This window comes from Cyprinus carpio, chromosome B9 (assembly GCF_018340385.1).
Source record: "Cyprinus carpio isolate SPL01 chromosome B9, ASM1834038v1, whole genome shotgun sequence".
NCBI lineage: Eukaryota > Metazoa > Chordata > Actinopteri > Cypriniformes > Cyprinidae > Cyprinus > Cyprinus carpio.
Genome location: NC_056605.1, coordinates 23994690 through 24017626, shown reverse-complemented (window position 1 = coordinate 24017626; position 22937 = coordinate 23994690). Strand labels below are relative to the sequence as shown.

Below are 22937 nucleotides of genomic sequence, written 5' to 3'. Positions count from 1 at the left end.
CACCAGGTGGGACTAGAACAACAGAATTAAGAGCTGAAACGGGCACGTCACCAATAATCTCATTTTAGAGAAAACCTTAGTAACTTATACATATATATTTATAAAGGCGTGCCACGTGTCACATAACACCTGGAACAATAACTGATGATTAGGACAAAAAAAGCCTAAATAAATTAAAATAATAATAATAAAAAATTAATTATAGATAGAATACATATAACTTGTAGCAATAGGCAATTAAAAAAAGCATTATTTTTATTTATTTTTACATCATTCTAGTTTTCATATAATCACACTTTTTAATGTTAAGCCCTCCGCATATGTTTTATATAATGTAAAACTATTGGTTATGTCAGAATGAAAACTTTAATAGAACTGAGAGCATGTGAATTTCTGAAGTATTGATTAAGCAAACAAATAATAAATAAATTACACACAGTAACCCTGGATAGAGTACAACATAACAGTAAGCAATGTCTGAATATCTACAGTCCATTTGCATTATGTAGACTATGTTTCTGAATAATCACCACAGATTATTCAGAAATCAAAACTATTCGAAGCAAAAATTAATAAATACATTTTTAAAAATGAAAACATGATTCAATATTCAGTCTTCAATATATGTATTTACTGCATTTACCATTTTGCATAAAGAGGAAAAATGAGTTTGTGGTTTGCAAATGTCAACACAGTTTCATATCCATTCAAATATCTGCAAATTATGTTCTTATACTGAAAGTTTTAATCTTGAGTTACATAATTTCAATCACAAGCCATTTTCAGTACTGTCACCGGATCACAAAGGACTTTATGTGCATGAAAACATCTACATTTTAGACTGTTTTAGTTTGAGTGCTGCCCCAACATCGCTTCCAACATGCCTATAGATCCATCTGCTGGCAGAAGTGAGATAACATAAACTGAATGATTAGGACAAAGGGAATTTCCAGGTTTGTAGTTTTCTGCCAATATTTTTAGCCATTAGGCGGAATTTTGACTGACCAACGCCTAAAAGGATGGTTGCCCCGAGAGAGTACAATGCCATGACAGTGCAAATCAAATGGCCTCTCCGATCAAAAACAACAGCAAAATAAGATAAGAGATCTTCTGTCATGAGCCACCCTGAACCAAGAAAGAAGAGGACACCCTGTATAATGCCCAAGATTGTCACTTTCATCTGCTGCTTTTTACGAAGAGCATTGTAAGAGCTACCATTCTCCTCCATTCTCTTTATGTGTTTCCACAAGTAGACAACAGTCGCACTGCTTGATGCCAGCATAATGCCCATACAAAGCAAAAAATAGCAACATCTAATCCAAAAGTCTACATGTGCTAATATATAGATTTCTAAATCTGTGGTTTCACTGGTGATGTTCACATGAATTGTTGAATTCAAGTTAATTGCAGAAACTTCCCAGAAAACGCGTACAAGGAATTCAGTCAGAAAGAAGAGTCTGTCAACAAATAATGCCAAGTACACAAAGAGTCTGATGTGCTTCTTCATCCAGATCAAAAAAGGCCGTCGTACAGGAACAATTTGGAAGTAGTAACACACATTCAGAGCAAGGGAGGCAGTAAAACCAGTCCACATAGCAAAGAGAAGTCCGGCCACTAAAAGAATGTACATCCATGGACCTGGATCAACAAAGTTAAAAAATAAAAATAAAAGATTAAAAATGTTAAGAATAAGATTGCATCCAATAAGTGACCACAGTAAAACATTAAGCGGCGGTTTTACGCTGTATACTGGTCCTTTCTGAGAAAAAATCATACAGTAGACAAAAAACTAATTTATCAGAATAGTGGCAATAGAAACAAGCACATTAACTATGACAAATGCCTCCATATCCATGTTAACAATGATGGAAACCATTTTTCCACTGGCCACTAAGAGGAAGAAGTTTATTATATGAGCAATGAAGGTGTGAAGGCTTCAGTCCCTAATTTAAATATGTTTTGTATGGGGGAAATTATATCTGAAAAAGCTGCCACTGAAGAGAGAGAGAGAGAGAGAGAGAGAGAGAGAGAGAGAGAGAGAGAGCAATCATAATCTCAATATAGAGACAGAGGCAGATATCGACAGAACTGGCTGCCCAAAGAAAGCGACTGTCCATAATGTAATCATGGAGAAGTGGAAACAGAGCAACACTTTTTCAACAGCTGTCCTAACTATGAAAAAATTAGAAAGAAATTTTAGCCAAATTTTGAAATACTTAGTTTGCCCTGACTTCAAAATGTTAAACAATAAAACACAACTTCAATATTTATTAGGGGAAAAAGGAGATTGTATCTTACTAGCAGCAAGATACATTGATGCCAGTCACAAAAAGAGGGAGTCAACAAATCAATGAGGTGACTACGAACACAAACACTGAATTTTAAACTGTTCATAGAATTCTAGAATTCATAGAATTGATTTGTTCTATTTTATTTAATTATATAACATGTCTATTCTAAATTGAATGTAAACACTATGCTTTGCCTTTGGCAATACATTGTAACAATTGTCATGCCAAAAAAGCACATACTGAACTGAATTGAATTGAGCTGAGAGAGAGAGAGAGAGAGAGAGAGAGAGAGAGAGAGAGAGAGAGAGAGAGAGAGTAAAAGTGTAAGTGTGCATGAAATGGGTTTTTAAGCACCCTGTTAGTTTTTGTGACTGCAGTAATTAAAACAAACTGAGATGGCATGAAGCAGCCCAGACATGCCATGAGATATTTGGTATATTTGTGGCAAAGTTTTTAAAAATATACTTATACATATTACATACAGTATACACATATGGTATGCTTTTGATTAATAGACTGTGATGTGAAATAAAAAGATGGAGGGATTTCCTGAGATCTTCTCTCAGTGTTTGTTTTGTTTTCTTCTTGCTCAGTGCTTGTATAGGCTTGAAACGCAAGAAAGCACTTGTTCGAACGCTTCAGCTGCTGGTTGTAATATACATTCAGTCCACCAGGTGGGACTAGAACAACAGAATTAAGAGCTGCAACAACAAGGGCACGTCACCAATAAGTAATGATCTCATTTAAGAGAATAACTTTAGCACATATATTTCTAAAAGAATGCCAAAAGTCACATAACACATGAAACAATACTAAAGTTAGAACAAAAACAAACAAACATTAATTAAATAAATACATAAATATTTTCTTCTTACATATGAAAACTTGTAGTAGACTACTTAACATAAAAAGTATATAATATATACAGTATCTCTCTCTCTCTCTCTCTCTCTCTCTCTCTCTCTCTCTCTCTCTCTATATATATATATATATATATATATATATATATATATATATATATATATATATATATATATATATATATATATATATACTCCTGTCTAATTTAACTGCACATTTCAATGTTAAAGCCTTTTGCATATGTTTTATATCATAACTACTGGCAATGTCAGAATGACATTAGGCTATAGAAAAACTGAGAGTATATGAAAACTAAAGTATTGATTAAGCAAACAGAATAAATAGCTACCTTAAGTAACCCTGAATAAAGTTCAACATAACAGTAAGCAATGTCTGAATTTTACAGTTCATTTGCATAAGAGTCTGTTTAGTATATTTCTGAATAGCCATGGAAATTTAATTTAAAAAATGATTTGAAGCAAAATCAGTCAATCAATAATTAAACCCTTTGACATACAAAGTGAATTTGTGGTTTGCAAATGTCAACACATTTCTTTGAGGGTACAATGATCCATGCAAATTTCTGCAAATTATATTATTAAAGGGATAGTTTGCCCAAAAATGAAAATTCTGTCATTAATTACTCACCCTCATGTCGTTCCAAACCCGTAAGACCTTTGTTCATCTTTGGAACACAAATTAAGATATTTTTGATGGAATCTGAGAGCTCTCTGACCCTGCATAGACAGCAATGATATTACCATGATCAACACACAGAAACGTTGTGTGGACATCTGTAAAAGAGTCTGTGTGACATCAGGGGTTCAACTGTAATTTTATGAAGCTACGAGAATACTTTTTGAGCTCAAAGAAAACAATAATAAGATCATTTATTCTCCCCGACTTACTGTTTTCCACCATTTTGGAGAGTACCCCAGAACATAATCAACGTAATGATGTAATACAGTTGAACCCCTGATGTCACATGGTCTATTTTACCAATGTCCTTGCTACGTTTCTGTGTGTTGATCGTGGTAATATCATTGTTGTCTGGGTCAGAGAGCACTCAAGAGTCTATCAAAAATATCTTAATTTGTGTTCCGAAGGTCTTAAGGGTTTAGAATGACATGAGGGTGAGTAAAATGACAGAATTTTCATTTTGGGGTGAACTATCCTTTTAACAGGTCTAATCTAAAAGTAACAATTTCAACCGCAAGCTATTTTCAGTATTTACTCTGGCTTTAGACAAAAAAAAAAAAAAAAAAGTGAATTACTTCATGTGCATGAAAACATTTAACATCCACCCACACTTCAGAACATTTTTAGATTGATTTAGTTGAATTAAATCAAGACTATAAAAAAGTGCTGGCAGAAGCAGTATCACCTAAACTGACTGATTAGGGAAGAGGACATTTCAGTGTTTGTAGTTTTCTGCCAATATTTTTAGCCATTAGGCAGAAGTTTGCCTGAGCAACACCTAAAAGGATGGTTGTTCCAAGAGAGTACAGTGCCATGACAGTGCAAATCAAATGGCCGTGCTGATCCATAAAACCAGTAAAATATGTAAAGGGCTCTTCTGTCATGAGCCACCCTGAAGCAAAAAAGAAGAGGACACCCTGTATAATGCCCAAGATTGTCACTTTCATCTGCTGCTTTTTACGAAGAGCAGAGAAAGAGCTTCCATTCTCCTCCATTCTCTTTATGTGTTTCCACAAGTAGACAACAGTCGCACTGCTTGATGCCAGCATAATGCCCAGACAAAGCAAAAAATAGCAACATCTAATCCAAAAGTCTACATGTGCTAATATATAGATTTCTAAATCTGTGGTTTCACTGGTGATGTTCACATGAATTGTTGAATTCAAGTTCATTGCAGAAACTTCCCAGATAACGCGTACAAGGAATTCAGTCAGAAAGAAGAGTCTGTCAACAAATAATGCCAAGTACACAAAGAGTCTGATGTGCTTCTTCATCCAGATCAAAAAAGGCCGCCGTACAGGAACAATTTGGAAGTAGTAACACACATTCAGAGCAAGGAAGGCAGTAAAACCAGTCCACATAGCAAAGAGAAGTCCGGCCGCTAAAAGAATGTACATCCATGGATCTTGATAAACAAAGTCGAAAAAAAACAATAAAAGGTTTAAAATGTTAAGAACAAGATTGCATCCGATAAGTGACCACAGTAAAACATTAAGCAGCGGTTTTATGCTGTTGACTGTTTTTTTCTGAAAAAAAATCATACAGTAGGCGAAAAACATATTCATCAGAATAGTGGCAATAGAAACAGGCACATTTACTATGGCAAATGCCACCATGTCCATGTTAACAATAAACAAAAACATTTTTTCCACTGGCCACCAAGAGGAAGATATTTCTTATATGTACAAAGGTGGTGTGAAGGCTCCACCCCCTAATTTAAATACATTTAGAATGGGGGATAATGACACCTGCAAAAACTAGGCTATGTAAAATCTGAGTAATGAAACATGACATTTGGATTAAGCTATACAAGAGGGAAAACATAAAAAAGTATCAAGTTCAGTTCTTCTGTGCATTTCAATGCAAAAAAAAACTGTTGAAACTTTTTTTTGAAATGGAAATTAGTTTCTGTCTGAACCATTTCCTTACTGTGGTCAATTTGATGTTAATGCTTCGTGATTATAAATGCATTTACTCTGGTCCAAGGACCATGACTTCCATCCATCTGCTTTTTTTTTGCATTTCTAAAACCAGAGGGCACCACATGACAAAGGACACTGGTACACAAATTGTTTCAAAATTGTTATTTACTGTCACCGTCTCATTTAGCCTACTTACCCTCATGTCCTTCCAAAACATATGACTTCCTTTCTTCCATGGACAATTGATTTTAATAGAATACACTGGCCAAATGTAAAAATGAGGCATCATAAAAGTTATTGTATGACTAGTGCACTATATTCAAAGTCAAGTGTGCTCCACTGCTCCTGCTGTGCTCTCAAATCAAATTTGGCACCATTAGACACACTCGTGCAAGAACCAGTGGCATTTGGCACAAATGGCATTGAAGCGCCTTTTTGTAGTGTGTTTTGTAGTATAGATATTTTTTGCAGTCCATTTTGTAATTTCTACAGAAGTAAAAACTATTAGAGATAAACTATTTAACTTAAGTTTGTTCCTTAACCCTCATCCGTCCCTCAGGTCCCCTTACGAAAAAGAAGTTTATTCAAGTGTGCTATTAGTATACTTCTTTTAAACTAAAAATAGGAAAGTATGCTTTTAGTTTACTTTGTATGTACTTCTCAGAAATGGGCTTTATGTACTCCTCCGAAATATACTTAAAATGACATTTAAGTATACTTGACTTATACTTACAAATAGTCTAAATATACTTGAACTTTACTTAAGTATACTTAATAAAATAAACTATACTACTTTTTGGTAAGGGTCATTTTGACCCGAAAATGATTTTCCAAAAAATTCTAAAAATTGTGTGTTGATTGTGCCAGTCCAAGATTTCTTTACTTTTGTCCCACTTGTGGAACACACACACACACAAAAAGTGGATTCAAGGAGTTTAAATGGGTGCAATAAAAAAAAAATAACAAAAGTGTCCCTCGCGGGTCATTTTGACATGCATAGGAATAAACGGAATTTACGAGAAAACTGCATTTTTTTTATTACATTTAATTTTGTTTTATATACAAAATCTGAGACAATCCAGTAAAGATTAATACCCAAACGAAGGGCTGAGACAACAGAATTACCCCAGTGCAGAAAACACTCACAGACACACACACACACACACACACACACACACACACACACCACACACACACGCACAAACACACACAGGGCACACACACTCCCATAGACACACATTATAACATATTTGATGTTTCTGCTGGGATTTGACTGTCATTTTGCAATATTTTTTGACTTAAAACAGTTCAGTTTGAGTGATGTGGTGGAGACCAATCAGTTTATATCATTTTTAGATTTTTAAATATTTGTTATATATTTGTTTACATATTTATGAAATTGTATGAATATTCATATGTTTCGGTTATAATTCAGAGTAATTTTATATTTTTTTCACAAAATATAGATTTTTTATGTCTCAGTATATACAGGTCCTTCTCAAAAAATTAGCATATTGTGAAAAAGTTCATTATTTTCCATAATGTAATGCTAAAAATTAAACTTTCATATATTTTAGATTCATTGCACACCAACTGAAAATATTTCAGGTCTTTTATTTGGTTTAATACTGATGATTTTGGCATACAGCTCATGAAAACCCAAAATTCCTATCTCAAAAAATTAGCATATTTCATCCGACCAATAAAAGAAAAGTGTTTTTAATACAAAAAAAAGTCAACCTTCAAATAATTATGTTCAGTTATGCACTCAATACTTGGTCGGGAATCCTTTTGCAGAAATGACTGCTTCAGTGCGGCGTGGCATGGAGGCAATCAGCCTGTGGCACTGTTGAGGTGTTATGGAGCCCCAGGATGCTTTGATAGCGGCCTTAAGCTCATCCAGAGTGTTGGGTCTTGCGTCTCTCAACTTTCTCTTCACAATATCCCACAGATTCTCTATGGGGTTCAAGTTGGCAGGCCAATTGAGCACAGTAATACCATGGTCAGTAAACCATTTACCAGTGGTTTTGGCACTGTGAGCAGGTGCCAGGTCGTGCTGAAAAACGAAATCTTCATCTCCATAAAGCTTTTCAGCAGATGGAAGCATGAAGTGCTCCAAAATCTCCTGATAGCTAGCTGCATTGACCCTGCCCTTGATAAAACACAGTGGACCAACACCAGCAGCTGACATGGCACCCCAGACCATCACTGACTGTGGGTACTTGACACTGGACTTCAGGCATTTTGGCATTTCCTTCTCCCCAGTCTTCCTCCAGACTCTGGCACCTTGATTTCCGAATGACATGCAAAATTTGCTTTTCATCTGAAAAAAGTACTTTGGACCACTGAGCAACAGTCCAGTGCTGCTTCTCTGTAGCCCAGGTCAGGCGCTTCTGCCGCTGTTTCTGGTTCAAAAGCACACGCCTGTGCACGGTGGCTCTGGATGTACTACTCCAGACTCAGTCCACTGCTTCCGCAGGTCCCCCAAGGTCTGGAATTGGTCCTTCTCCCACAATCTTCCTCAGGGTCCGGTCACCTCTTCTCGTTGTGCAGCGTTTTTTTGCCACACTTTTTCCTTCCCACAGACTTCCCACTGAGGTGCCTTGATACAGCACTCTGGGAACAGCCTATTCGTTCAGAAATTTCTTTCTGTATCTTACCCTCTCGCTTGAGGGTGTCAATGATGGCCTTCTGGACAGCAGTCAGGTCGGCAGTCTTACCCATGATTGCGGTTTTGAGTAATGAACCAGGCTGGGAGTTTTTAAAAGCCTCAGGAATCTTTTGCAGGTGTTTAGAGTTAATTAGTTGATTCTGATGATTAGGTTAATAGCTCATTTAGAGAACCTTTTCATGATATGCTAATTTTTTTGAGATAGGAATTTTGGGTTTTCATGAGCTGTATGCCAAAATCATCAGTATTAAAACAATAAAAGACCTGAAATATTTCAGTTGGTGTGCAATGAATCTAAAATATATGAAAGTTTAATTTTTATCATTACATTATGGAAAATAATGAACTTTTTCACAATATGCTAATTTTTTGAGAAGGACCTGTATTTGAATGTTACCAACCAATTTGAAGCCTTAATATGCCCAAAATGTAAAGGTTTCACATGTGGGACTCAGTTAAGAATCTCCATAGGATTCTATAGGCCCCTCTAGTGGCAGTTACCATAAAATGCAATTTTATGCATTTTTATGCAGATTTTTTTTTTTTCCACCAGATGGCGTCAGAAAGACTCAGTGACCCCACTCAGGTTTTTGATGATTTTGGACTGGAATTGCCACTTACTGTACGTTCGTTTTTGTTTTTTTTGCTGAAATACTGTAACAAAATTGCTTATTTGCTCATAGATTCTTAGAAATATCCAGAAATCACCAAAAAATAATTTTTTACTTTTTTTTAAATGGATTAAAAAAATGTCAGGACTGAATAAAATTGTAACTTTGAAGGTCTTCGGATCATTTTGACCCACCAGGGACACTTTTGTTATAGGTAAGGGAGGGACGGATGAGGGTTATAGTATGGTTGAATACTTTGAATTTAGAGTATAATATGTGACCATGGACCACAAAACAAGTCATATATTTTTTTAATTGAGGTTTATACATCATTAGAAAAAGCTGAATAAATAAGCTTTCCATTGATGTATGGTTTGTTAGGATAGGACAATATTTGGCCAAGATACAACTATTTGAATATCTGAAATCTGAGGGTGCAAAAATATCAAAATATTTTAAAGTTGTCCAAATGAAGTTCTTAGCAATGCATATTACTAATCAAAAAATAAGTTTTCATTTATTTATGTCAGGAAATTTACAAAATATTTACATGGAACATGATCTTAACTTAATATCCTAAGGATTTTTGACATAAAAGAGAAATCGATAATTTTTTGACCCATACAATGTATTGTTGTCTATTTCTACATTTTTGACAATGTGACTTTGGAATTTATTTTTTGTTTTGTGGTCAAGTGTAGTTTATTGTTTGTTAATTGTATATTTTTTAGTTGTCAGTTGTTTGTTATTTGTTATGTTTTATTTTATATGTTCATGTACAACTATCCAAACATAAAGATCATTCATTATGCTTACATTAGAAAAGGCCAAAAGTTGTTGAAAAAAGAAAATAGCAGATAACAACCATTTTTTAAGGTAAGCTTGGTCTTATAAGGCTGGGCTTAGTAAATGGACAGACATTAATTTTGAGTAAATAGTTAAGAAATTAACAATTACATTAAACACAAACATAAGAAATCATACTTTATTTCTCTTTTATTTTACAATACAATTCTGACTACAACGCCAGATTCAAGTGTCCATCCACAGAGGAGGGGAATATGCTAATGAGGAAAGCAGTGTCTGATATTAAAGATTACAAATGAAGCACATCTCACAAGAACACACATAAGCTAAAATAAAATGGACACCTGGAACCAGGTGAAGTCCATCCTCTCATGCACCACCAAGCATCCATACAAACACATGGGAGGTCCTCAGATCATACTACAGTATCTTTATCTGATACAGAAAAAACTTAAATAAAATAAATTAGGAAACAAGGCAGCACTGCGTTTTATGATTATTACTTTTGTTCAAACAAACTGTAATACCTTGTGGCAATATTTGCTACATTTCACACGAATGCTGCATCCAGTAATATTGTTTCAAAATCCTACCAGCTTTTACACAGGTTTAGTTCTCCAGCGTAAATCTCACAACATTTCTCTGATAAAAACTATACCACTACAAAGCATTAAAGGGATGGTTTACACCAAAAATGTAACAATGTCATCATATACTCCCTCATATTGTTTCAAACACACAGAACAAAAAACAAAAACACCAAAAAACACTATAAAAGACTGAAAATGGTCAATAAGACCAAGGAATGAAAGCTATACATGTTTTGGGTGAGTACATGATATCAGAATTTTCATTTTGGAGTGAACCATCTCTTTAACTTTTGATTAACATTCACAAACACACATACAGATACCCCATCGCACACAAAACACAGTACAAACCAGTTGGGTACATTATTCCAAGTATAAATATGATACATTTATGGCTTTTTCCATTTGAGATAATATCTGTTTGAGGAGTTCATAGTGCAAACTTTTATAATATAAAAGTTATACTGTAGCCCAGGCATCTTAACATGTTCTTCTAATTTCACTGTCTTTCACTTAAGTATAAACGCTCTGCGAGGAGCTATGAGAACATCAGTTCATTAACTCCACAGCAGAAACTAAAGTCTTATTGTGGCACTGTGTTCAAATGCTAAATTGACCCAGACAGGCCTCTGCGGCTTTCTACCAGTCTCACAGATAATGGTCTTTTCCTGCCAGCTCATTTTCACATTCAAAGGCCTTTAGTGGTCAGTATCCAGCTCCAGGATCTGCGGCAGGTCCAACCATGCCGAGAGAGCTTATATGCAGGATCAAATTGCTCGCCTGCTGGCTAAGGCCATCAGAAGTAGTCCCTTCGCCGTGAATCGTCGCTTATGAAGGAAGGGTTCCACTGAGCTGGGTAGATGCAGGAATGCCTCGAACCGGGGAGACCGGAGAATGGATACAGGCCATTACGCTCCAGGTCAGAGTTCCTAAGTGCAGGCTAAGAGAGAACAGCAATCACATATTAGCTAATCATGTGGAAAATTCACTAACTCAGGATGTGCATGGCCATGTGAAGTGTTTTTCTGCCACAAAATAATAAAATAAAATAGTAATTGCAACTTTTTCGCTCACAATTCTGACACAATATAAAGTTTATTCTCACAATTCAGACTAACTGTGAGCTTTATAATTCAGACTTCCTACAATTTCTGAGAAATAAGGCAGAATTGCGAGATGTTAATTGCAAGTTACCATTAACAAAAAAAAGCGGAATTGTGACATTTAAACTCAGAATTGTAAATAAAAAGTTGTGATTTCCTTTTTTATGTTTTTATTCCATTGCAGAAAATAGCTTCCATATAAGACGCATTAAAAAAACCAAAGCCTCCATAAATGCCATGGCTCATTTCTGATTTTGTAATTCACTATAAATGATCAATGAAATGAGTTTAAACTGCTTGATAAAATGTAAAATCAATCAAAAGCTTACGACAGGTGCATATGATCACCTACCGAGTAATAAATGTCTGTCATTTGCAGGAGATTTTTGGTACTGCCGTTCTCCTGCATCTCAATAGTCTCTCGGCCCCACTCCATAGACACACGATTGCTCTTAGGAAACTCTGCGTAGGGCGACATCTGAAGGTCTCCACTTTTGAAAATGATTTTGTTGATGTCATTTTTGTCCTTTCTGAGGATGCAGAGAGCAAAATATATTTTTGAGACATTTTTGTAGTTTAAAACTTCCCAAGATATTTATCTGTAAAATAAGGAGGAAAGCTGCATATTTATTTCAAGATCTTACTTGCAGCAGGTGACTATAAGTGCAATGACGACAATCAACAGAAGAGCTCCTCCAGCAGGAGAGACCACCACAGCTATCAGCTTATAGACTATTAGACACAAGATCATTTTAGTGACACAAAGATTTTTTTTTTCCATTTACATTGAAACATCTAACCCGCCTAATCCTGTCTGAAAAAATTCAATTTAACTGAACATTTTTTACAAGCTTTATATATCATGCCGCTAAATAAATAAGTTATAAAAATAAAGCTATTTTTAAATATTTTAATATCAAAGATTTTATCAATAAAATCAAATCTTACAGTTATTGCAGTTGAAACCTCCAAATCCAAACATGCACCTGAAGAAGTAAAAAAAAAAAAAAAAAATGTATTCTTTATTTTCTGCAAAAACACATATGTACAAATCACATACTAATACATTTTCATCTAGTCATTTTGCAGACACTTATCAAAAGCGACTTACAATTGGGGAATACATAAAGCGATTCTTCTTAAAGAGGCAAACAGACACAGGAAATGCTCATAATACCAAGTTTCAGGCATTTGTTTCAATAAATACAAGCTAGAAAGGGAAGGAATAAATAAAGAGAAAGACTTTTTTCTTTTTTTTTAAATTTAGGATGAAGTCAAGTAGCGTCGAAAGAGATGAGTTTTTAGCTGCTGCTTGAAAATTGTCAGAATAATACACACTACCAGACAAAATGTTGGACAAAATTAATTAAATTTGTTTCCCATGATCTTTTTAAACCTTTGATCTAAGAGCTTATCCTTAAATGCCTGAGTTGGACCGTAAAGAGAAGGAAAGCAGCCAAATAGTGACAAACATGCCCAGCATAAATGAGAACTCTCAAAAGTGTTTAAAAAGCATCTCAGGTGGCACCTCATGAAATTGAGAGAAAGCCCAGAGTGGTTAAAGCTGTAATCTAAGCAAAAAGTGGCTAAGAAGCTAAAATCTGAGTTTTTAATCTAAAACTATAACCATTAAAAAAAAAAAAAATTGTTGAAATAAATGTTAACTGAAATTTATTATTTATTTATTTTTTAAAGTATTTTATTTTGTTTCATTTAGTTTAGGTTGAAGTACCAAACTAACTAAAGATAAACTTAAGAAAAAAAATGACTAAACACCACATTACAAAACTTGAACTAAAATTAAAATATAAATATAAAATCCAATATAAAATATTCCAAAAAACTATAAAAGTACATTAATGATACTAAAATGACACTGGTTAAAATACAAGATCTTTTAACATTTTAACTACTTCATACTCAGTTTGTGCTATTTGATAGTTCTGAATGACTTTATTATTCTAAACTGTAGGGAAAAAACAATAATCTATAATTAGTAGGTGTGTCCAAACATTGACTGACTGTTTACAGTAACATTTACTTAAAATTCATTACAAAAACATATACTTACTCAACACAACTGCCGTTAACAAGCTTGAGTCCATCTCCACAGTCTAAAACAAAGTGAACGAAATAAAAAAATTCTAAATGAGAAACTTGGCATTCATTTGTACAGTGGCGGCAAAGTCCTACAGTTTAAATACATTCAATCAAAGAACTGAAAAGACACAAGCATAGGTTGTACCTCTGCAGGTCATGTCCTCTGGGTTCTTTTTAAAGTATCCTGGTTTGCACTGACAGTATGGAGTCCCGCTAGAGTCCGTGCACTCAGAGTACTGCAAATCACACTTGGTCTTCTGGGCCAAACACAGGCTCTCCGCTAAACAGAAAGAAGTGCTTCAGACCAAATGGCTTTCCAAAATATTATTTTAGGGGCTAAGAGAGCCCCCACGGTGTTATCCATGTGTATTGCTTGACTGGTATTATCATATCTCTGAAGTGGTGGAGTGGAGTGGAAGATAAGAACAGAAGGGGATGGCTTTGAGATAACAGTATGACATAGACAGTGAGCGCTGAATGGTACCGTGATAGGAGAGAGGGTGCTGAAGCTTAATGGTGCAGTGTGAGTACGTCCGGCTGCAGTTGCTCAGGGACATCTGGATGCTGTTGAAGACATCCGTGCTGGTCACATTGGTGGAGAGTGAAAACATGCTCACTGCTGAGATCTGCACATCTCCTCCATCTCTGCACAAGGAATATGCATTCACATGTGAGAACAAAGAAAAATCGTGCCCTGAATTCAAGTTAAAAATTAATTCACATTTCTGAAAGATCATGTAACACTGAAGACTGGAGAATTTAAAAAAAAATACATTAAAATAGAAAATATTTAGACTGTATTTTTGATCAAATAAACGCAGACTTGGTGAGCATAAGAAACCAAAACAAATCCAAAAACAAACAAAGAAATTTTCCACCAAACATCTGAATGGTAATGTAGACTATATTTCTAAAAATGCTGTAATATATTTTGGAGAATCCATTTAATTTAATTTTTTTAATGAATCATTTTTATTAAATATTAAAATGGTATCAAATCAGCTTGATGTTACACCCCTTAAAACCAAGTTATTTCAAGTTTGGGACTCATCTCGCTCTGTATTTTTACTTAATTTTTTGCATTAGTCTCTTTAAACAGTCCTGCCTACTGATAGCTGCACAAATACATCTGAAGGATCAAGTGACACTGAATAAGGCTGTATAAATTGTACAGCAAAATCTATAGAAAATATATTGACGCTTGGTTGACACATCAGTAACTGCATGGTACAGTTGATTTTTAGTGCAACGTACAGTATGGCCCATTCCTGCTGGGTCTCTGAAAGATAGAAAGTAGAAACTTACTTTTTACGTAAAGTGGAACGCCGGTAGCCATGGAAGATGGAGAGCGAGGCATTGAGCTGAAAAACCGATACACAAATGTATAATATTAACCTCAACTCCATGTTCAGTACATCGCATTATCATCTGCAAGTAATTTCATACTGTAATTCTACAATGGTTTCTGCATTAGCTGATTGGCTGTGGATTTTGTGGTTGTAAGGTGGAGAAGTCAGGTGTGTGATGCAGCACAGTGTTGCATACCAGCTGTAAAATCTCTCTGTGCAGCTCATGCAGACCTAAACTTCTGAGATGCATTGAGGTGTTGACGGTGAAAGTGCCAAAAAATGTCTTCACTGCAGGGTAAAGCCAAAGCAAACATAATAATGTTATCTTAGCGTAATCACCTAATTATATTTATGCACTCTATTTTATACACATTATTTTACTGAGGACAACTGACCACTTACCTTGCGTACAACTGCGGCCATCCTCCAAATCAAAGCCCAGGTCACACTGACAGCTGAAAGAGCCACCTGTGTTGACACACACTGAACCCTGGGGGCAAGGACTATTCACACACTCATCCATATCTACAGAAAAACACACAGCCTAATCAATCAGTGTTCATTTTTGTCACAAACCCTTGTGAAAACAAGTATTACTAGACACACATGTGATTAATTATGGACAAACGATAAGTTAAGTTTCAATCCTGTAAAAAAAAAAATGGAAGAAAACGGAAATACTTAAATAGAAATAGAAAACAATACATAACATAATGGATGCATTTAAATTTATATAATTTAATGTATTTATGCTATATTATATTCTAGTGACTAGCATGATTAAAACATTTAATTTGATATAACAAGAATCTGGGTTAGTTGATTCCTGTTCCTTTTTGTCACTGCACTTTTAACATTCAGACGATGAAAGATGAAAGATGGTCCAGTCTGGTTGTTAGTGTATATTTAAGTGGGCTTCTTACGTTCCGTGCAGAAGGGTCCTGTCCATGCAGGCAGACACTGACAGTGGTAACTTCCCTTAGCTGATCGAACACAGTGGCCTCCATTTGCACAAGGCCCACACACATGATCTACAGAGGAGAAAGAGATGGCTTGAATTGTTCAAAGTAAATCAAATGAAGAGGTGAATTCACAAACAATGTTTACAACTGTAAACATTAAGATTTTTATTTTTGCAAAAGTCACACTTACAACACTAGTGTGGTTGCCAGAGTGGTTCTAAGGAATTTTTAACACTTTGCTATAGTTACTAGAGTGATGTAGGGATGCAGCGATTAACCGGTTTCACGATTAACCGCACTTTAAAACGGCACGGTTAGAGTGTTTCTGTTGCATGGAACGAAACAGTTGCAACTTGCGCAAAACGAAAACAAAGTTACACTAGCGGTGCACCAGCTTAAAATGCTGTGCTTATCAGAGACACGGACGCTAACACACACTAGATTAACTATGACAGAGGAACCAAACCGTGATCCTTTATTTCCACCAGAGAAATGACAGAAGTCGATAAAGTGGTATTTTTTTGGGTACACAATTTATTTGAATTAATTAATTTCAACATATAGCTACTTGAATTAATTATTCGATCGGGAGAGAGAGAGAGCTACAGAGAGAGAATTGTGTGTGTGTGTGTGTGTGTGTGTGTGTGTGTGTGTGTGTGTGTGTGTGTGTGTGTGTGAACCTGCATCAGCGCGTCTCTCTACAAAGGTGTGTTTAGTTACTTAAACAGTGATTTTACCCCCTCGTTGCTGATGAATATAATGTAGCAATTCAGTATCTAAGCTATTTTATTAATAAAAGTCGAGGAGAAGCGTTCACAACAAGTTGGTGTCCTCCTGAATGTTTGTATGTGTGCGCAGCTTGATCTCCGATCTCACAAACCAAAATAATAGACATGATTGTCTCAGGCCACATGTAAAATCTTATGAATTATTATAAAAATTATTAAAAAGAATACGTATAGATGATTACAATAATAGTTCAGCTTATTCCCCTCATTATTAAAAGTTTCCCCTGTGGGATAAATAAACATAAGTCTTATATTAATAATACTTCATTGTTATTACCCCTATAACAGTATTTTTCAGGAGTCGAAAACCAACAAGATTTTTTTTCCCACCATGTTTCCAGTTCTCTGCCTCAGGTCCAAAAGAAATGTAAAGAATGTACAAACTGAAAACACTAAATACTTTTGTGATCTACTTTCATTACTTATTTTCAAAAGGGAAATACTGACATACATGTTTACAGAGCAGAGGTCACCTTTTTAATTCCAATCGGAGAGATGGACTTTTGTTTGTCTTTATTATTATTATTTTGTCCTGTATTATTGGTTACTGTGTTATTTCTGTTTCAAAAGGCAGAAATAAATAACAATTTTAATCTAAAGAGTTTCCATGTGACTTTAAACATCTTCATTTAATTAATCATTCAAGTCTCCATTTGAGTCTATGGGATTTGTTTGTCTGTTTTATCATCTACTAAAGAAACACTTTAATAATAATAATAATCCACTCCCAAATAAAAATTCTGTCATCATTTAAGACTTTCTTTCTTCTGTGGAACATAAAAGAAGATAATTTGAGAAATGTTGAAGAGTTTCATGTTTATATAACGGAAGTCAGTGGCCTCCAATGTTCTTTAAAATATCTTCCTTTTTTGGTTCCACAAAATAAATCTAAACACTAAAAAACACAATTTAATAACATGGTTAAATGTAATCTTTATGAAATTTAAAAATTAATGTCTATTTTTCATACAGTACATTATACTGCTGTGATGCCTTAATTCAATTGTAGCATTTAATTTGAAATTTTTTTTTTTATTATTAATTTAGACAAATGCACACTACTGTTCAAACATTTAGGGTCTTTGGGTTATTATAAAAAATACAATAAAAAGGATATATTATGATGACATTATTTTAATATATTTTTAAATGCTGCTTTATGTTTGAAATCATTCTTTGTTAAAACAGAAACGTTTTATTTAAAAAATAAATTGTTTGTAACATTATAAATGTCTTTAATTATAACTTCTGAATGGCAGTGCATATACATTTATTATTGCACATTTATCTGCTAAAGCCAGGCCAGAACTGTAATATCGGTGAATTCTTAACAAGCACCATTAATAATACCAAAAAAATGATGGTCTGAATGATGCTATTTGCAAGTCACTGTATAAATATTAAAAGTCGAACATACCTGGAGATGCTGTTGACTTAAATGGCATCTGCGTGGTTGTCATTCCCATCTCAGTTGTGCTTCTGTTCGTGTGATTCCGGGTGGTTTCCACTACAGTGGTCTTGGTTGGGGTGCTCTTGCTGTAAGGTGTTGTTGCACGTCCGCCATGTGCAGTAGTGTTCCCTGGTGTTGCCGTGCTGGTTTCTAAGTGCAAGGTGGTGACATCAGCAGAATCAGATGTACTGGGTGCCTGTGGTCCACCAGTAGTGGAGGTAAGCGGACGTTGGGCTGTGGTGGGTGTCGTCCGCAGTACCGGAACAATATCTGTGGTAGCGATGGTAGTGTGTTCTGTTTGGGCTTGCAGTGTGGTGCTCGTTTGGAGCTGACGGGTGGTGACGGGAGGAATCATTGTAGTGAAAGTGTTAGTAGAACTGTAAACAGTTGATGCCTCAACAGTGGCTTCCTCTGTAACCTGTGGCCTATGAGTTGCTGGCATGGCAGATGTTGGCGCCACTTCTGTGTTGGTCTGATCATCAGTTTTTGGGACGAAGGGTGATTTGCCAGCAAGGAACTTCGTAAATGAGTCATCAGTTGTAGTGGCTACATCTTCGGGCACTGGGGGTGCAGTGGTCAGGCCCTGAATGGTTGTCTCCTCCATTGTATGGGTTGAAGACCCTTTGAGTTCCTCATGGCCAGTTGAGCTGACAGATCCAGTAGAAAACTCAGTGGAAGCATCAGTATCCAGGGAATTAGTCACTGTGGAATCACGGCTCTGTTGGGATGTGCTAGTGGCATTGTGTCCACCGGAGGTAAAAGGTGGGATAGATGACACAGAGTCACCGGTTTCTGTATAAGACGTCCCACCACTCACCGATGTGGCGTCCATTTCCCCTTCATCTCTGTTGATCGTTGTAAGAGGGGGTGTTGAATTTGGACTGTCGTTATCAGACACCTGTTGAAAAGTCTGTCCTGTGACACTAGATTGTCCCGTCTGTGACTCCGTGCCGTGGGAAAACGTTGACTGCTCGGTCTCCAAAGAGTGGCCTTGAGTTGCATCGGTGGCATTATGATCTTCAAAAGTGGGTTCAGTCTGTTCATGCGATGTAGATACACCTTCTACGGTTTCCTTCTTGCCCTGGGTGGCTCCTGAGGTTCTCACATCCCAGCTGGAGGTTTGAGGGACAGCATCCGAGGAGTTGGAGTCCTCAGTGTACACAGAGGTGCTGTTGGAGGTCACCGAGAGGACTGTGCGTTCTCTGACTCGGTTGGTTGTGGAAATGTAGGTGCTATCAGTGTGAGAGACCGAGTCGGTGGTGTCAGTGTCTCTCAGATCCGTTACAGGAACCTCTCGCACTGTTCGAGCCTCTGTCACTGGATGGTGGCTGGTGATGCTGTGCGATGCTACTGATGGACCCTCCCACTGAGCTGTGGCATTATGGGTAAACTCTTTGTCAGTCTGCAGATATTCAGCGGAATCATCTGAGGTTATCCTCCAGTCAGCTGTGTTTGTAGAGATGCTTGAAGGTTTTTCTGAATGTCCTGGTTTGGGGAAATTAAGAACAATATATTGGAAACTATGTATTGTAAACTGAAAATTGGAAATTTGAGAAGCATGTCCACTAGGGTGCGCTTCATGTGATGTGAGCCTTTGGAAACCTCATGAACTATGTGAGATGTTTTCAGAAGTGACTGCGGATGTAATGATTTTGGGTGGAGAACAATTGGCAGCCAAGCTCATCTAACCTAACAAAAGCTTGGGCCCTAAAAATGGCGGGGATCTGACCCATTGGGACCTGCTGTTTCCTTCCTTCAGCTGACCTAGCAAAGTCCATATTACGGTGTTGTCACTGCCTGCATGGAGTACACATGCAAAACTATAATCAAGAGGACCTCTGATTATTCAAGCTATTTAAACAGGGTGGTCAAAACATACCGAGTAGCATTACCTTTATTGTCAACAAATCATACCTAGATATACTCGGTACAAATAAATTACAAATAAACAAAACTTGCCTTTTTTTCCAAGTTAATAAAATATTTAGCAGCTCTGATGCAGAATTTCCACTTCATTTTTTTCTTTTATATGTTAATCAGTTAAAGTAAAGTAAGATATACTTGTTGCTTTATCTCTTAGTAAGAAACATGGCTCTGCCGTGCATGGCTATAAAATAAAATCATAAGATACAACAATCAAACTTCTGGTTTGTAGCAATTCATTCAAATCTGAATGAGCTATTGTGAAATGAATGTTCCCAGTACAATATCTGTTGAAGTTGATTTTAGTGTGGAAAGCCATGATATGATTTTGGGTCATGTCACTATCCAAAAAATTGACTCACTCACTGAAAATGTCTCTTTGGGCTTGCATAACAGGGATCTTTCAACAGAAGATCTTTCAGCAGAAGATCTTTCAACTAATTACATTCAGGGATATTCAGTCAGCTCATCAAACTGATGGGGACAAAGAAAGCCCTAAAAACATGCTGTTTCTGAAGAAAGTAGATTAATATGATCTGGACAGTAATGTGTAAGATAAAACAGAAGTCAAATAAAGTATTTTTTGTGCCTAACCCAGTGCAGACAGATGCAAAATACAAAAAGATTGTGCTCAATCAAAGACTGGAGATTTTTGGTTTGGAAAGCAAAATACATATTTCTCAACTCACAATTTATACTAACCTTTCTCATAGGTGTATCAAAATGTGTATCGTCACATTTCTCAGATATACATGTGAAAGTAAAGCTAGAATAAAGTGTCACATAACTGATATCCCCATCCCCAAATCCTCTGATGTCTTAAATGAGATACAAGGCTATAAATCCATACGAATTTTTAAAGACCAGTTCTAAAATGCATACCTAGAAAGAGTGGCTAATGGCCAAAATAATTTTAATATATAATAACAGCAGAAAAGATTTTTTAATACCTATTTTTTTTTAAATATATTCACTCAAAATTCACTTCAAAATGTTTTAAAACAATGTATATCAGAGCCAAATCACTGCATTTAATTCTATTTACTTAAAAGCAACACTTGATGCCAAAATGTCAACAGGACAAATGACACGGAGTGGAAGTTCTCCAAATTAAATCACATAAATAAAACAAAAACAATCACTAACATACACTGCACATTAAAAAGAACTCATTGGCTCAAGAAAGTGGAACAGTTTATGAACCAGGATGGTCTTGAGCCAAGGAGGTCATTCATTAAAAGAGACGCTCTTCCAAAAACTTGAGGAAACTGAGTGCAAGTAATCTCTTTAGTTCACAGACTTAACATAGATAATAAAAACATAGTTGTCTTTAATATTATTACTGCTACTACTAATAATAATAATAGTAATGCATGGAATTTGAGACAACATTTATCAATATAATATATTAAATATATTTTGTACACATTTATGATTATGCTTTCTTGATTTATACAATTCAGTCTTCATCACATGCGCAACTTCTGAGTGGAGGTGGAATCTTTGCAATCTAACTGCAACAGTTTCTGTAGATTAAGGCTCTAGCAGAACCAAGTGTGCACTTCTGGGCATCACAGCGCACGGAAGTCTTACCCTCTCGAGCTCCAGTGGTGGACACACTGGCGGGAATGTCCGTCATCTCCCCCGGTACACTCGACTGATCCACGGCTGTTGCAGTGGTCTCTCTCCCCGGCCAGGAGGAGGTTTGTTTTACACCAGTTGTTCGGGTAAAAAAAGTTTCGGTAACGTTACTCAGAGGGTTATCGGTGTCCGCGTCTGGAGAGAAAGTCTCGGCAATCACAGTATTTAGGACAAGCAGAAAGACCGTGAAAACCACACGGCAAGCGCGTCTCGCGACACACGTTTCCATTATAAAGGCGACCAGGCGTACTTCCTAATAAATAAAACGCCAAAGTGGTCCGGGTCACCATCGGAAAGTGAGTGCCTTTAACAGTTTCCCATGAGTAAATTCCTTCTGTTGGTTTTAAAGTTTGAGATGAAGACTCGGAAGGGTTATATTTCATGCAGCTTGAGTGACAAACCAGAGCAGTGGGTGACTCCTCCCCTCGATAGCGGTTTCCACCCCGTTCCTCTGGTTGAACGCACTTTCACAAATGTGTACTCAATTCGGTTTAAGACAGTCAAATGATGCCACAACAGGTGGAATTCTTAAAGTCTTAATCAAACACCAGTGCATTAACACTACGCAAAATCATTTGCTCCCCACTTTTAGACATTTCCTATGCATTAAGACATGGGAGAAACTCTCATAAAATAGGCTATAACTCGTTAAATGACATTCACAACTGACACCAGTGATAATGCAACTTGACAATTATTTTTAAAAAGATCTGGCATTTACTGGCAACATGAATGAGCATAAAACAGAGCTAAACTTCATGCACCGGAACTAGAAATGTAATCACAGCAGTTTATTCATTATTAATGTGAATTGCACTTTACTGTCAAGGGGACCTGGGCTCAAATCCCAACCTTGCATACAATCACTTCACTAGGGTTCGGAAGTGACAGATTACCATGTAGTTCCACAGTATGGAAATAACAGCTTTTGATTCTCATGCTAAATCACTTTTGTTCCACTGAGAGAAGGGGGGGGGGGGGGGGTCTAATGAGTTTGGTGCATGGACATGAAGGTGAGCAGATAAGACAGTCTTCTGTTTAGAGATCTTTATCTTGACTGTCATGTAAACAGACATACAGCATGCAAATAGGTTTGCATATTAAACCTAGGCTATATTAATTTTGCATTTCGATAATCAAAACAAATTATTTCGAAGTTAAAAGTTATT

General features: G+C 36.2%; 2 protein-coding genes across 2 annotated transcripts; both read right to left on the bottom strand.

Moving 5' to 3' along the window:
- Positions 1-621: 621 nt before the first annotated feature.
- LOC109112159 lies at positions 622-4981 on the bottom strand. The gene is made up of 2 exons (XM_042730533.1): positions 4630-4981; positions 622-1638 (listed from the first exon to the last, which is right to left on the bottom strand). Exons 1-2 carry the CDS (start codon positions 4898-4900, stop codon positions 932-934), a joined length of 978 nt encoding a protein of 325 aa, XP_042586467.1. The 5' UTR covers positions 4901-4981; the 3' UTR covers positions 622-931.
- Positions 4982-10026: 5045 nt separating this feature from the next.
- On the bottom strand, positions 10027-22239 carry heg1 (heart development protein with EGF-like domains 1). The gene is made up of 13 exons (XM_042731709.1): positions 21721-22239; positions 18172-19689; positions 15928-16035; positions 15407-15529; positions 15201-15292; positions 14961-15016; positions 14140-14300; positions 13801-13935; positions 13627-13669; positions 12504-12541; positions 12200-12287; positions 11908-12085; positions 10027-11392 (listed from the first exon to the last, which is right to left on the bottom strand). Exons 1-13 carry the CDS (start codon positions 21995-21997, stop codon positions 11249-11251), a joined length of 2961 nt encoding a protein of 986 aa, XP_042587643.1. The 5' UTR covers positions 21998-22239; the 3' UTR covers positions 10027-11248.
- Between the last annotated feature and the right edge of the window lie 698 nt (positions 22240-22937).